General features: G+C 44.7%; 1 protein-coding gene across 2 annotated transcripts; it reads left to right on the forward strand.

Annotated features, from left to right (window-relative positions):
* The first annotated feature begins 1,920 nt into the window (after positions 1–1,920).
* On the forward strand, positions 1,921–11,613 carry LOC131192688 (zinc finger protein 260-like). 2 transcript variants are annotated; one of them, XM_058172088.1, is made up of 2 exons: positions 1,921–2,010; positions 4,413–11,613. In XM_058172088.1, the coding sequence occupies exon 2, from the start codon at positions 4,618–4,620 to the stop codon at positions 6,970–6,972; it is 2,355 nt and encodes a 784-aa protein (XP_058028071.1). In that variant the 5' UTR covers positions 1,921–2,010; positions 4,413–4,617; the 3' UTR covers positions 6,973–11,613. The 2 variants fall into 2 exon arrangements, with proteins under 2 accessions (XP_058028071.1, XP_058028070.1); XM_058172087.1 differs by having other exon boundaries at positions 1,941–2,067.
* Positions 11,614–15,105: the final 3,492 nt, after the last annotated feature.

Raw genomic sequence — 15,105 nt, forward strand, 5'->3', positions numbered from 1 at the left:
ATTACACACCCGAGGGTTACAAGGGGAGCTAGAAAAGACAAGGGAAATGAGCATAGGCGACCGGTGTGGGCCCAAACTATGGGGACGGCCCGAGTTGGTCAGGACAACAATAAAAGTAACAGGCCCAAAATCGACGTGGTAGAGCTACCAGACAACCGAGTGGCGGCGCCACATAGATCAGTTAAGGAAACGAATAACTGACCAAACCAACCAACAGAGACAGGTAATGACCAATACCACTTTGAATCCACAGCTGACAATGACCCGGGAGGCGCAAGACTTAGCTGAGGTCCCAGAGTTCCAGCGACGCCATCAGGTCCCCGAGGGGAAGCAGCAGGAAAGTTCCAAAATTAATCCAAGGCCGGAGGGCCAAGAAAAGAGTCGGCCGATAATCCAGAGCCCGATGGCCCAGAGAAAGAGCAGGAGGAGAAAACAGCCCTCCGACCAGCTCAAACACCACCCAGAACTGAACCGCAGGTCAGAAAGAACTAGAGACGCCCAGGTTATTTGCGTGACTACGCCGAAAATAACATGTAAATAAATATATAAATAAAATTAGAATTCTAGAACTCTTCTGGGTTTTCTTGCCTGATTCAGCCTCTCTTGAAAAGCTGATATACGTCTTTCTTTCCAAAACAGGCAAGGCGAAGTCACGTTAAATTTAGGTTCTACCCCTGGGGTTTCTTTGCAACCCTCCAAATGTTTCAAACCATTTATTCATGAACTCGTTTAAACATTCCAGATTGGGCTAAAGTTCATTTTTGGGGTTTTGTACATTTTGTATCGCATATTGAGCCTAAGGGTGCAGGGAAGAAGAAGAAGAAAGATAAGTAGGGGACTGGAGGCTACAACATAAGAGGAAAGGTTGCATCAGAACTGATTATGTCTACTCGAAGGAAGAGAAGTAGGAGTGAGAGGATGGCAGACTTCTAATATTTGAGGAACTGTTGCAAAGATCAGGGGCACCACCTACTTTCCAAAGCACCTGAAGGCTGAATAAGAAGCAATGGCTGGAAACTCATCAAGGGGAGATGCAGCCTAGAATTAAAGAGAGATTTCCTGGGGTGGTCTTTCCCGATGCTCTGAGGTGCACAATAAAGGAAAATTGTAGCCTATTTTCTACAACTGGCAAAGAGCCCTCCCATCCAAGCTCTGCTCCATGTGGGTCACGTGGCTCCATCTACTACCTGTTCCCACCTCCCAGTTCTCCGTTTTCCCACAACTCCCCAGGGAAAAGGAGCCCCTGAGTGGAGCCGGGAAGGAACGAAGGGCAAGGAAGGCAGGGAATGGAAGTCGCCCTTTGCACCTAGTGGGAGAAGGAGGGAGGTTTCCTGCCTCCCGCCTCCACAGGGCGGCCTCTCCTGCAGGGCAAGGAACGGAGGGCTTGGCTGACTTCCAGGGCTGGTGGGCGATCCTCGTTTAATGCCGGTCTGGGTCCCTGCGGAAGCCACGTCCCCGATCCATCATCTCAGCCTCTTCGGCCTCCCTATCTCACCCGCCTCCCTACTACGGAGCCCATCGTCCCCAGCCGTCCCAGCCTTGCCAGGGGACGGATGAGGGATCCTAGCGCACAGACCCGCCTCCAAGTCCCCCAAACTTTGGGGGAAGCAGAGAGCGGGGATCCCCCGTCGCCTCTTCCCAATCCTGGGGGGAAGGCAGGGAGGGAGGAAAAAGCTCCCGGCTTCTCTGGACTCTGCCCGGCCGGGAAAGAGGCGGCGCGCCCAGCGCCCTCCGAGGGGGAAGCGGCGCTTCCCTGGCACTGAAATTGCAGCGGCTCCCGGGGGAGGAGAGGAAGGAATGCCGGAAGCTTTCCCCTCCCTCTCCCTCACACTCTCTCAGGGAAGAAACAAGGCCGGAAAAGGCGGAGAGAAACCTCCGTGGAGCCTCTCTAGGAATCTCCTGTCATTCTTCCTCCCTCCTGCTCTGTGGTTTCCCCACTTGTGGCGTTTTGGGAGGCTGTGCAAATTCTGAGTGTCCGGCAAGGCTGCTCCTGGGCTCCGCTCCGGGCAGGTGGGGCTCCCGCTCTCCCTCGGGCTGCCCGGAGGGCTTCTCCCCGCCTGGAGGATGGTAGCTCTGAGAGGGTCCTGGGTGGATGCGGGACTGGCCGGGGAGCCTCTGGGCAAAAGGGGGGAAGCCCCGCCCCACGGAGGGCAAAGGGGTCTTTTCATTGAGGGGGTTCAGGAGGGATTATGGGGTAATCAAGTACTTCAGTTGGGGTGGAGGGTTTTCTTTAGGGGGGGAAAGGGTTTAAATTGCTTGAATTGAGTTCATTTTCTCCCAACGGAGAAAAGATCCACTTTTTTTCTGCTTCATCTAAATAGAGAAGAATTGATATTCTTTGCTTTTATTTTAGTATTTCAGTTGTTTACTTTTCTTTCTACAAAGCTGGGTATAATCTGGAAAAAAATCATTATTTGCCTCGTTTTCCTCTGAAGGAGGCTGTGATGTGTTAACCCCTCGTTGGTGGCTTTTATCCATCAGAATAGGGTGGGAAGGACCCTTGGAGGTCTTCTAGTCCAGCCCCCTGCTCAAGCAGGAGACCCTGTACCATTTCTGACTGGTGGCTCTCCATTCTTTGCTTAAAAGCCTCCAGGGTTGGAGCAGCCACAACTTCTGCAGAGCAGTTGCTACACTCATTAACTGTCCTCACTGTTAGGAAGTTTCTCCTTAATTCCAGGTTGCTTCTCACCTTGATTTGTTTCCATCCACTGTTTCTTGTCCTGCTTTCTGGTGCTTTGGAGAATAGGTTTGTTGTGTTCTGAGCCCCTCTCCCCCAGATCAGCTCCCCCTAGTGGCTGGCCCGGCAATTAGGCTATTGTTGATTGGCTGTTCTTTTGACAGTCGAGTATAAAAGGCTGAAAAAAGGCGCACGTGTTGATGTTTTTTGTTGTGGAGTTTTTCCTCAGAGGAAGTTGCCAATAAACGTTGTTATTGAGAATCGCCTCGCCTCAGTTACTGTGCCCAGTAACAGCAAACCCACTGAATATTTATTAAGGTTGACTTCCTCTTCTTTGTGGCAGCCCCTCAAATACTGGAATAACTATCATTCCACCTCTAATCCTTTTCTTTAGAATCTAGACCAACCATTCTTGTCAAAGAAGGAAATAAGATTGGTTTGTCATGATCTCTTTTTCACAAACCCATAATGTCTTTTAATTATAACTTTGTTTCTAGATATTTGCAGATCTATCTTTTTATTCTTTTCCAGGTATTGTTGTTTGGCTGATTGGTTTGTAGTTTCCTGAGTCTTTCTTTTTTCTTTCTTTCTTCCTTTCTTGAAAATGGGAACCACATCCGCCCTTTTCAGTTGTGTTATTGGACTCCATGTTTGATTATTTCTGTGATATCTTTGATTTTTGCTTTAGGGAGATAGCATACATGCCAAGATCAACTATCTGCTCTGCAGACTAGTTTCTGTTCCCCTAAGAATTGAATTGCCTGTCACTGAAACTTGCCTTCTTTCCCCCGGAAATTCTGGGATATTTTTTTCCAGTTGCAGAAATGCTGGGTTTTGCTTCTTTTTTAGAAACTATTGAAGACTGCTCTTTTGTGGGCGACTGCATATTCCCTTCCAGGGGGAGAACATGAAAGTGATTGTTCAGTTCCAGAGGGTCCTCATTGGAATGGATTGGATAGATAGAAGGGGCTTTCCTCTCGGTTGTTGTTTTTTTTCTAAAAGTGATAGGCTTCCATTGGTCTTCCTCTTTAGGTTCATATATAGGGTCAATTTTTTTTAATGGAAGCCGTTTGTTCCCTATTGTGTTCAGACTGCATTGTTGGGACTAATCAATGTATTTACATCCTCCCTAAACCATAAAGCAACAATAGGAGGCCATTCTAGGAGGGAGACATATTCAATCTGTACTGACCTAAAGCAGGGGTCTCCAACCTTGGTCCCTTTAAGACTTGTGGACTTCAACTCCCAGAGTCCCTCAGCCAGCAAAGCTGACTGAGGAACTCTGGGAATTGAAGTCCACAAGTCTTAAAGGGACCAAGGTTGGAGACCCCTGACCTAAAGAACAGTGTCTATGAATACCAAAATGGATTGTACTCTGTACATAATTAGATCTACCAGGCACATATAAATGCTATGGGGGGGATGGTCTTTGCAGTTTGTCTCACATCATGTAGCATCAACATCCCCCCGCCCTCCACCCGAGCAAAAGGAAAAGGCAGGGATAGTCCCGGGTCAAGGCAGACAAATGGGTGGTAAAAGGGATGTCAGCCATCCCTCTCATTGTGCTAAAAAAGAGGAGGCCAGCTTGACAGGGAGGATCCCAGCATGGCTTTGATTCTGCAGGGAGGGAATAGAAGCTTTGGGGGGGCCCCTCCAGGGTTCATATAGGGGGTGTTCCAGCTATTGTTTGGGCTACCTTCCTCTCTCCTTCATTTCTTTTATCTTCTTCCTGCAGGTGCCACCAGGAAAACCTTTGGAGGAAGTTCTGCTTGCAGAATCCAATCTGGCTCAGTCACCTGGACCAGAGATTTAGTCTTCTCAGCTTTCGGACTTGTGCTGGAGCTCATCCTCCTGCCCATCTTCCAACCTTTTAGCCAAAGTTCTGCTTGTTCGAGTTTCCTGGGTTGGAAAGCCCTGGAAGTGAGCAGCCTCTGGAAACTATGCAGAGGGGGGAACACTTTGGCCAAAGGCTCCCTCAGGGGAATCTGGGGAGACCCTTGAAATGCTCCAAATGCGGGAAATCCTTTGGTCACCGGTCCCTCCTTTTGATACACCGGAAGATGCACATGGGGAATGGATCCTACTTGTGTTTCATTTGTGGAAACTCCTTTCCTGGAATGTGGAGCTTTGCCAAACATCTCCGGAGCCACCCTGGACTGAAGCCTTATAGATGTAGGGAGTGTGGGGAGCATTTTGCTAAAGGATCGGACCTTGGAGCCCATCAGCAAATCCACCAGGGAAAGAGATCTCAGGAATCCTGGAAGCGCTGGGGAAGATTTCCTGGGAGACGGCGTCTTTCTAGGCCTCAGAACAGCCCAACTGAAGAGAAGCCCTGCAAGTGTGTGCAATGTGGACTGTGCTTTTCTCAAACCTCACAGCTTCTTAAACATCAGCAAATCCACACCAGAGAGAAACCTTATCAATGTCTGGAGTGTGGGAGATCTTTCCGTTATAAACAATTATTTAGAAAACATGAGAAAATTCACACAGGGCAGAGTCCTTATAAACGCTTCAAGTGTGGAAAACGTTTCACTCGGAGCTCATCTCTTTGGAAACATAATAATAAACTACACACAAAGGAGGAAAGCAAAACATGCCGAGAATGTGGAAAATCTTTTTCCAGCAAATCATGCCTGCTGAAACATCAGAGAATTCACACTGGGGAAAGACCCCATGAATGTCCGGAATGTGGGAGATGTTTTGGTGAAAAGTCAAGCCTAATTCGACATCAGAGGCTTCACACTGGGGAAAGACCCTATCAATGCCCAGAATGTGAGAAACGATTTGTGGATTCTTCTGAACTTCAGAGACACCAAAGGGCGCACAGGGTAGAAAAACTGTATAAATGTAAGTCACACCTAATTCGACATCAGAGAATTCACACTGGAGAAATACCTTATCAGTGCCCAGAATGTGGGAGATGTTTTGGCTACAAGTCATGTCTAATTCGACATATGAAACTTCACACTGGAGAAAGACTCTATCAGTGCCCAAAATGTGGAAAACATTTTTCCCAAAGGACACACCTAATTCGACATCAGAGAATTCACACTGGGGACAGACCTTATCAATGCCCAGAATGCGAGAAAAAATTTGTGGATTCTTCTGAACTGCGGAGACACCAAAGGAAGCACAGGGGAGAAATACTATACAAAGGTAAGTCACACACTGGGGAAACACCCCATGAATGCCCAGAATGTGGAAAACGTTTTTTCCGAAGGGAATACCAAATTCGACATACGAAACTTCACACCAGAGAAAGACCCTATGAGTGCCCAGAATGTGGGAGCTGTTACGGTGAAAAGGCTCACCTAATTCGACATCAGAGAATTCACACTGGAGAAAGACCCTATCAATGCCCAGAATGTGAGAAACGATTTGTGACTTCTGTCGCACTTCGGAGACACCAAAGGATCCACAGTGGAGAAAAACTATATAAATGTAAGGATTGTGATAAAAGTTTTTCTTTTAAGGAAACTCTTTTTCAACACCAGAGTATCCATACAGGGGTGAAGCCCTATCAGTGCATTGAGTGTGGAAGATTTTTCCGTACAAAACAAATCCTCAGAAGTCATGAAAATGTTCACAGAGGGGAAAAAAAGTTCAAATGTTTAGAATGTGGGAAAGCATTTGGTCGTTCATCAACCCTTAGAATTCACTGCCAAACTCATACGGGTGAGAGATGCCATAAATGCTCAGTGTGTGAGAAATCTTTTAACCGGAGAGATACACTTATTATGCATCAGCGAAGCCACTTAGAGAAGCAATATAAATGTCCGGAGTGTGAGAAAACCTTTCGTTGCAAATATTATCTTAGAAAACATGAGAGGATTCACAAAGGAGAGAAGCCTTACAAGCCTGTGCAGAAAAATGAAATGTGCCCAGAATGTGGGAAATGTTTTGCCAGAAAGTCACAACTAATTCAACATCAGAGACTTCACACCGGAGAAAGACCCCATCAATGCCCAGAATGTGGGAGATGTTTTGCTTACAAATCACACCTAATTCGACATCAGAAACTTCACACTGGAGACAGACCTTATCAATGCCCAGAATGTGAGAAAAGATTTGTGGAGTCTGCTGAACTTCGGAGACATCAGAAGGGACACACAGGAGAGAGGCCCTGTAAATGTGGGGAGTGTGGGAAAGGTTTTCCCACAGAAACACGACTACGGGCTCATCAGAGAATCCACACAGGGGAGAAGCCATACCTGTGTGTGGAGTGTGGGAAATGTTTTTCCCAAAAACAACACCTTGCAAGGCATGAAAAGGTCCATACGCGAGTGAAGCCATAGTGATGCATAGTGTGGTAATGTTTTGCTCAAAAGTGAGACATCAGAAAAATCACATAGAAAAAGCCCTTATAGGCTCAGATGGTAGAACAGTTTGTCATAGTTGTTCAACCCTTAGAAGTCAGTTCATAAAGTGGGGGGGAATAGAAACTCTCAGATCATGGGAGAGCGTTTTCTTGTCAATCGTCCCTTAAAAATCACATTCTAATCCATATAGGAAAGATGCATTTTAAATCTTTGAAGTGTGATGTATGGTTTACCTGGAAAAATACTCTCTCAGCATCAGTGAATTCTTATTGGAGAGAAACTTTTTATCAGGGGTTAGAATGTGGTGAAGTTTTTTATCGGATCATCAGATCTTCAGATGCACATGAATAACTCACACAGGAGGAAAACCTTACAGGTGTATAACATGAGAATACTTTTCCTTGCCAGTTGCAACATCTTGCCTCCTGGAGTTTGTCCATTAAAATTGCCTCCTTCGAAATTTTCTTGCCAAGTTAAATTTTGTTACAATTTTAAAAAAATTTAATTTTAAGACATGAATATGAAAATCTGATATAACTGTGAAAACCTAATATCTAATGCAGTGGTAGTCAACCTGGTCCCTACTGCCCACTAGTGGGCATTCCAGCTTTCATGGTGGGCGGTAGGGGTTTTGTCCGATACTGAAGCACTTTCCTTTTTTTAATTTAATTGACTTTTAAAAAAATGTTCCTAGCATTATTTAAAAACATTTTCATTAGGTTTTCATAAAATTCCCCGTGACAATTTAAATTTCTGAAAATATACTATTTGTATCGCCCACGCATAAATTTAGTTCACGTTACGTAAGTGAAACTAAATGGCGCTATAATGCGACTGCAAACAAAAGAGCCTCATCCCAGAATAGCTTGCACATCTCCCCCCACACCACCCAGCTGTAACAGAGCAGAGCTGGTAGCCGGCGCCCCCCCCCAATCCACAATGCAGAAGAGGCATGCACAGACGACGATACATAGCGCATTACTGTGGCAGTTAGAAAATTTTATTACTAACAGTGATACAAAAGTGGGCAGTAGGTATAAAAAGGTTGACTATCCCTGATCTAATGTAAAATTGTCTGAAATAATTTAAGAATTTAAAAAGAAAAAGGGAAATGGATGAAAAGCAAATGGAGGGTTCATTTAATGACCATTCGATGTTACAGTGGCACTGAAAAAAGGAACCTATGATCATTTCTCAGCATCCCCATTGTCACATGGTCAAAATTCAGATGCTTGACCGCTGATTCGCATGTCATTAGTTCATTAGCTGGTTTTCAATTCAATAGCATTTGATGGAAAAGAAAGAGTAGACCACAATAAATGGATAAAGTATCATATCCTGATACCTTACACTTTTTGTCTCATTTCCCACTTTCCCCATCAATTTGTCAATACAGGTAGTCAACTCAAAAATGTACAATGCTGTTATGACTCTGTGGTTGTAGCAATTGGTAATGGACAACACTAGGCTCAAAAATTGCTTAGATCTCATCTTCTGTAATACTTAAATTCAATTTATGGCTTACAAGTTAAAGAACCATTTTCCAACAGCGATCACAGCTTGATAGATTTTTGTCTCAATTTGTGTCCTTGCAGACAGGGTCCTAATTACGGTACTTCAAATGATAACTTGAAAAAAGCCAACTATAATCTCATAGCTGCTGACCTCGCATCCCTTGATTGGCACTTTCTGTTCACAGGTTGTAAAACTGCAGATGACTGTTATAACACTTTTTTACTCTAAATCAATAGAGTCGTTAATCTAAATGTAATAAAAATGACCTCTAAAGCTAAAAAGAACAAATTAAGTTGCAATCCAAGAAAAAAATCTCTTTGGCGAGAAGACAAAACTGGCTACGTAGCTAACTTTAAAGGCTGCTACAAAGCCTTATGCCACCACATAAAGGGTGAATGTACCAACTACTATTGCAAACAGTAGGAAGCGCTGTTAAACTCAAAGTCTACCTGAGCCTTCTATAATTTTAACGCAAAAATTAAAGACTCAAAAACAATCCCACCCTTAAAAGGGTCTAAAGGGGAAGACTGTTACAATGATGCTCTTAAGGCCAACCTTTTCAATACATTTTTCAGCTTGATCTTTGGTGACAGCAATGGCCACTATCCCTCACTTCCTAGTTGCACCAGGGTTGGGTTTCACTTACCTTTGCTACAGGTTCGCTTGGGCGCACACTGTCTGCACATACACATTAGCTTTTGTGGATGCACAGATAGTATTTGTTTACTTCCAGGCAGGTGGGTGGAGCGTCACCACTGCTACCGATTCGCCTGAACTGGGGCGAACCGGTAGCAACCCACCACTGAGTCGCACCATAACAAATTGTAGCAATTTACTATATATTGATTTTACAGTAGATAATGTTAAATGGCACTGCAAAACCTAAAGCCATCCTTATCTACTGGCCCCGATGGACTATGTGCCTACTTTTTGAAAAAGCTTGCTACTGAGGTAGCCAAGTTACTATGCACAATCTATGAGGTATCTTCAAACCAGCTCCCTGCCCAAACTATGGTAGCTAGCCACAGTTTGTTTTTGTTTTTTTGAATTTATATCCCGCCCGTCTCCGAAGACTCAGGGCGGCTTACAATGTGTTAAGCAATAGTCTTCATCCATTTGTATATTATATACAAAGTCAACTTAATTGCCCCCAACAATCTGGGTCCTCATTTTACCTACCTTATAAAGAATGGAAGGCTGAGTCAACCTTGGGCCTGGTGGGACTTGAACTTGCAGTAATTGCAAACAGCTGTATTAATAACAGACAGACTTAGTCCGTTGACTAAGGCCCACCAGAGGCTCAATCTTTAAAAAAGGGGACCCTAGTCTAGTCGAAAATTACAGACTAATCTCCCTGTGTTGCATCACCTGTAAAGTCATGGAATCAGTTATAAACCAATCCATCACCTGTCACCTAGAGACAAACAACCTGCTATCTCACAAGCAGTTTGGTTTTAGAAAAAAATTGTCCTATAATCTGCAACTCCTACACTGTAAAAACATCTGGATCATACATCTTGATCAGGGTAAAGCAGTAAATGCAATTTACATAGACTTCTGTAAAGCCTTTGATTCAGTAGTGCACGACAAACTACTGCCAAAACTAAGTTCTTACGGCATCTCCAGATCCCTGCACATGGATAGCCACGTTCCTGTCCAACAGGCAACAAATAGTCAAAATTAGTTAACAGGGGAGTCCCCCAAAGCAGCATCTTAAGACCCACATTCTGCCTTATATCAACGATCTGCATGATCAAATTAAAAGCAACTGCATCCTCTTCGTTGACGACATAAAATTATTTAATACCACTGGCAATGCTGCCATACTGCAAAGTGACTTTGACTATGTGTCTAAATGGTCGCATAATTGGCAGCTCCAAATCTAGATTCATAAATGCTGTGTCCTACACATTGGCAAAAAAACTCAGAACACCAAATACAGGTTAGGCGATACCGATCTCAGACATGACTCTCACTTTGAGAGGACCTAGGAGTACTCATTTCTAATGATCTAAGGCCCACTGTAACAGCATTGCCAAAAAAGCATTAAGAATTGTTAACTTAATTTTGCGAAGCTTCTCTTCTGATTATATTGTATTGTTAACTAGAGCATATAAAATCTTTGCCAGACCAATTCTTGAATACTATTCACCTGTTTGGAATCCCTATTGGACATTAAAACAATCGTGCAGGTCCAGAAGTATTTCACAAGATGAGTACTGCACTTCTCTGCTCACAATAAAATCCCCTACACCACCAGGCTAGAAATCCTGGGCCTCGACAATCTGGAACTGCGATGACTGCGGTCTGATCTAAGCATTGTGTATAAAATTGTCTTGCTGTTCCCATTATACCTGTATTTGCTTCCATTGTTCATGTTTTGTTTATACTTGTACTTGCTTCCTTGTGCATGTGACAAACATATTGAATAAATAAATAAATAAACATAAATAAATAAATACAAGGTGAAGCCAAAAGAATGTGGAGATGTTTTGTTGAAAAGTTACACCTAATTTTGACATTGGAGACTTCACACTGGAGGCAGACCCTATCAAGGCCCAGAATGTGAAAAAAGATTTGTGGAGTCTGCTGAACTTTGGAGACACCAGAAAGGGTACACAGGAAAGAGGCCCTATAAATGCGGGAAAAGGAGAGAAGCTTTTCAAGCAAGTGTGTGTACAGGAAAATAAAAAGTGCCCAGAATGTGGGAAATGTTTTGGTGACAAGTCAAGTCAAATTCGACATCAGAAACTTCACACTGGAGACAGACCTTATCAATGCCCAGAATGTGAGAAACAATTTGTGGATTCCGCTGAGCTTCAGAGACATCAGAAGAAGCACACAGGAGAGGCCCTATAAATGTGGGGAGTGTGGGAAAACTCTTACCCAAAATGAAACCTTAGAAAGCATCAAAAGGTCCAGAGAGGACCAATCTTATTTCATTCTTTAACATAGTGACTAAATTAATAGACCTGTGAAATACTGTGGATATAATATACGTAAGACTTCAGCAAGGCATTTGACAAAGTAGACCACAACCTACTGCTTCGTAAGCTAGAAAAAAGTGAGATAGATAGCTTCATCACCAGATGGATTCGCAACTGGCTGACAAACCATACTCAACAAGTACTCCTTAATGGGTCCAAGTCTACATGGAGAGAAGTAAGCAATGGGGTGCCACAAGGTTTCATCTTAGGCCCAATACTCTTCAGTAACTTCATAAACAACTTGGACGAAGGGATAAATGGGGAACTCATCAAATACTCATCCCCGAGGGAGATACACCTGATGGGACCCAGAAGAAGGGCCTTCTCCGTGGTGGCTCCCTCTCTGGAACATCATTCCCCCAGAGATTAGAACGGCCCCCACCCTAATTCTCTTCCAGAAGGCACTGAAGACCTGCTGTTCTGTCCCCTCCACCTCACCTAAGAAAACACGTGTCGAAGAATGTCTGCCAACAATTTATTTACAAGTTGGCCTGGTTTCCTTTGGCAGAGGAAAGTTCTGGCAGCGATTCCCCAAGTGCCTGCCAAGTTCTTATCAAGACCCAGCGTGTTTACAGTCCGTCCCTGGAGCAACCAGGAGACTAAAAAATGGTCAAGAGTTACTCATGAAAATCCAAGCCTTAAATCCAAAAACTGTCTGAAGCTCACACGATGCAGTTCACCCTTAGTAGCTTTTGTCCGTCACAAGAGCCAGATGGCAGCCCCACCCGCTTTTATCCCCTGTGGGGTGTGGCTTAGTGACTCAGCGCTCTCTGGGCCTGCCACACCTCTTCCTCTGCTGCGCACGCCTCTTGCCAACAGTGCCTAGGGTCTATCCAGGATTGATCCTCCTCGTCCTCTATCTGTGGAGGCTCTGACACGCCTTCTTCCTGACCTTCCGGCAGCACCTGAAGCGTTGCCAGGAAGGAGGGATCTGGAGAGGGAGGCCTTGTCGGCTCCTCTCCCTCACTCTGCGAGTCCTCCTCCTCCATGAGAACAGGCTCGGGAGCCAGTCACAACACCTGCTTCTGCCAGCAGGCATGGGGAACCCAGAGTGGAATGGAGCCCATTAAATGGCTCGTGTGATCGGCTGTCACTGGGGCAGGAGGTGGAGATCAGTGGTGATTTTATTACATTAATTTATTTGATTTTTTATGAGTTTTACTGTTTTTTAAATGTGGTTTTTTATATTCTGTAAGCCGCCTTGAGTTGCCATGGGTGAATAGGCAGCAATATCAATCAAATAAATAAATAAATAAAATTTGCAGATGACACCAAACTGGCAGGAATAGCCAACACTCCAAAAGACAGACTTAAGATACAGAAGGATCTTGACAGACTTGAACAGTGGGTGCTATCTAACAAAATGAAATTCAGTGGTGAAAAAAGTAAGGTTCTACTTTTAAGCAAAAAAACCAAAATGCACAGGTACCATATATGTGATACCTTGCTCAATAGTAGTAACTGCGAGAGGGATCTTGGGGTCCTAGTGGACAACCATTTAGATATGAGCCAGCAGTGTGCAGCAGCTGCCAAAAAAACCAACACAGTTCTAGGCTGCATAAACAGAGGGACAGAATCAAGATCACGTGAAGTGTTAATACCACTTTATAATGCCTTGGGAAAGCCGCACTTGGAATACTGCATTCAGTTTTGGTTGTCACAATGTAAAAAAAGATGTTGAGACTCTAGAAAGAGTGCAGAGAAGAGCCACCAGAATGATTAGGGGACTGGAGACTAAAACACATGAAGAACGGGTGCAGGAACTGGCATGGCTAGTCTAGTGAAAAGAAGGACCAGGGGAGACATGATAGCAGTCTTCCAATATCTCAGGGGCTGCCACAGAGAGGAAGGGGTCAAGCTATTTTCCAAAGCATCTGAGGGCCAGACAAGGAATAATGGATGGAAACTAATCAAGGAGAGATTCGACCTGGAAATAAGGAGGAATTTTCTGACAGTGAGAACAATCAATCAATGGAACAACTTCCCTTCAGAAGTTGTGGGAGCTTCACTTGAGACTCGAAAAGATTGGACTGCCATTTGTCAGAAATCGTGTAAGGTCTCTTGCTTAGTTGGGGGGTTGGACTAGATGACTAGATAGTGTTCTTCAAATTTAAAGTTCAGAAACTGCCACACTCTTTCTATCTACCTTGTTTTGTCCAACTTTCTCTTCCATAGAACGTCACAGCAAATATCATGGCTACCTTCATTCTGATCTTAAGATTCTGTCAATGTAGCCTGTATCAATAAAGTAAGAATTTTAGAACTCTTCTGAGTTTTCTTCGTGATTCAGTCCCTCTTGAAGAGCTGATATCCATCTTGACCCCGATATCATTTTTCTTTTCAAAACAGGCAAGGCAAAAGTCTCATTAAAATTCAGTCCTACCCCTGGGGTTTCTTTGCAACCCTCCAAGCATTTCAAACCGTTTCTTTATGAACTCGTTTAAGCATTCCAGATTGGGCTAAAGTTCATCTTTGGGGTTTTGTACATTTTGTATCAGAATACAAAAATGATGTTGAGCCTAGTAAGGGTGCGGGGAAGAAGAAGAAAGATAAGTAGGGAATTGGAGACTACAGCACAAGAGGAAAGGTTGCTGATTATGTTTAATCGAAGGAAGAGAAGAACTAGAAAGGGATAGGATGAGACTAGGAGTGACAGGATGGCGGCCTTCCAATATTTGAGAAGCTGTTACAAAGAAGAGGGACATCCTACTTTCCAAAGCATCCAAGGCTGCAGAAGCAATGGCTGAAAACTGATGGGAGAGATGCAGCCTAGAATTAAGGGCAATTTCCTAACAGAACTATTGATCACAGCAACAGCTTGCCTCCAAAAGTTGTGAGGGCTCCGTCAGTGGAGGCTTTTAAGGAGGGAGTAGACCAGTGGTTCCCAACCTTGTTTTTGCCCATGCCCCACCTAAGCCTCTCTAAAATCCTGACCTCCCCCCCCCCCGCCCCCTTTGACATATGATTCTTACTATTCAAAAAGTGAACTCCTACTCATCCGGAGGAAGCCTAAAAGGCCATTAACTTGGTTTAAACCAGGTTCCAAATTGCCCCCATTTAAAAATCAAATTGCCCCCATTTAAAAATCAAATTGCCCCCCTGTGGGGTATGGGAACCACTGGACTTGTCTGGAATGGTACAGGATCACTTGCTTGGACAGAGGGGTTGGGCCAGATGACTTCCGAGCTCCCTTCCAACTCTGTTATTCTGAAGGTTTGCTCAATCGTGGCTTGGAAAGTTATACAAAGCGACCAGTTACCCCAGTCAGCAAACCACCAAGAAAGCAAAGCTTCTGGGACGGTGTTTCCGGATGCCCTGAAGTGCAGAAAAGGGGAAACTTGTCGCCTGCCCCGCGTCCAAGTCCCTCCGAACTTTGGGGGAAGCAGGGAATGAGGATCCCCGGTCGCCTCTTCCCAATTTTGGGTGGTGGGGAGGAAGGGAGGGAAAGGCTCCTGGCCGGGAAAGAGGCGCCTCGCCCAGCTCCCTCCGAGGGATAACAGCCCTTGACAGACACCGAAACTGCAGCCTCTTCCGGGGGAGGAGACGAAGGAGGGGCCAGAGCGTCTCCCCCCTACTCCCAGGGCGGAAACTGGGCCGGAAAAGGCCG

The sequence above is a fragment of the Ahaetulla prasina genome, chromosome 2 (genome assembly GCF_028640845.1).
Source record: "Ahaetulla prasina isolate Xishuangbanna chromosome 2, ASM2864084v1, whole genome shotgun sequence".
NCBI classification, from domain to species: Eukaryota; Metazoa; Chordata; class Lepidosauria; order Squamata; family Colubridae; genus Ahaetulla; species Ahaetulla prasina.

Coding starts and splice junctions, on each gene's coding strand:
- LOC131192688 (XM_058172088.1), top strand. CDS start 4,618: ATGCAGAGGGGGGAACACTTTGGCCAAAGGCTCCCTCAGGGGAATCTG.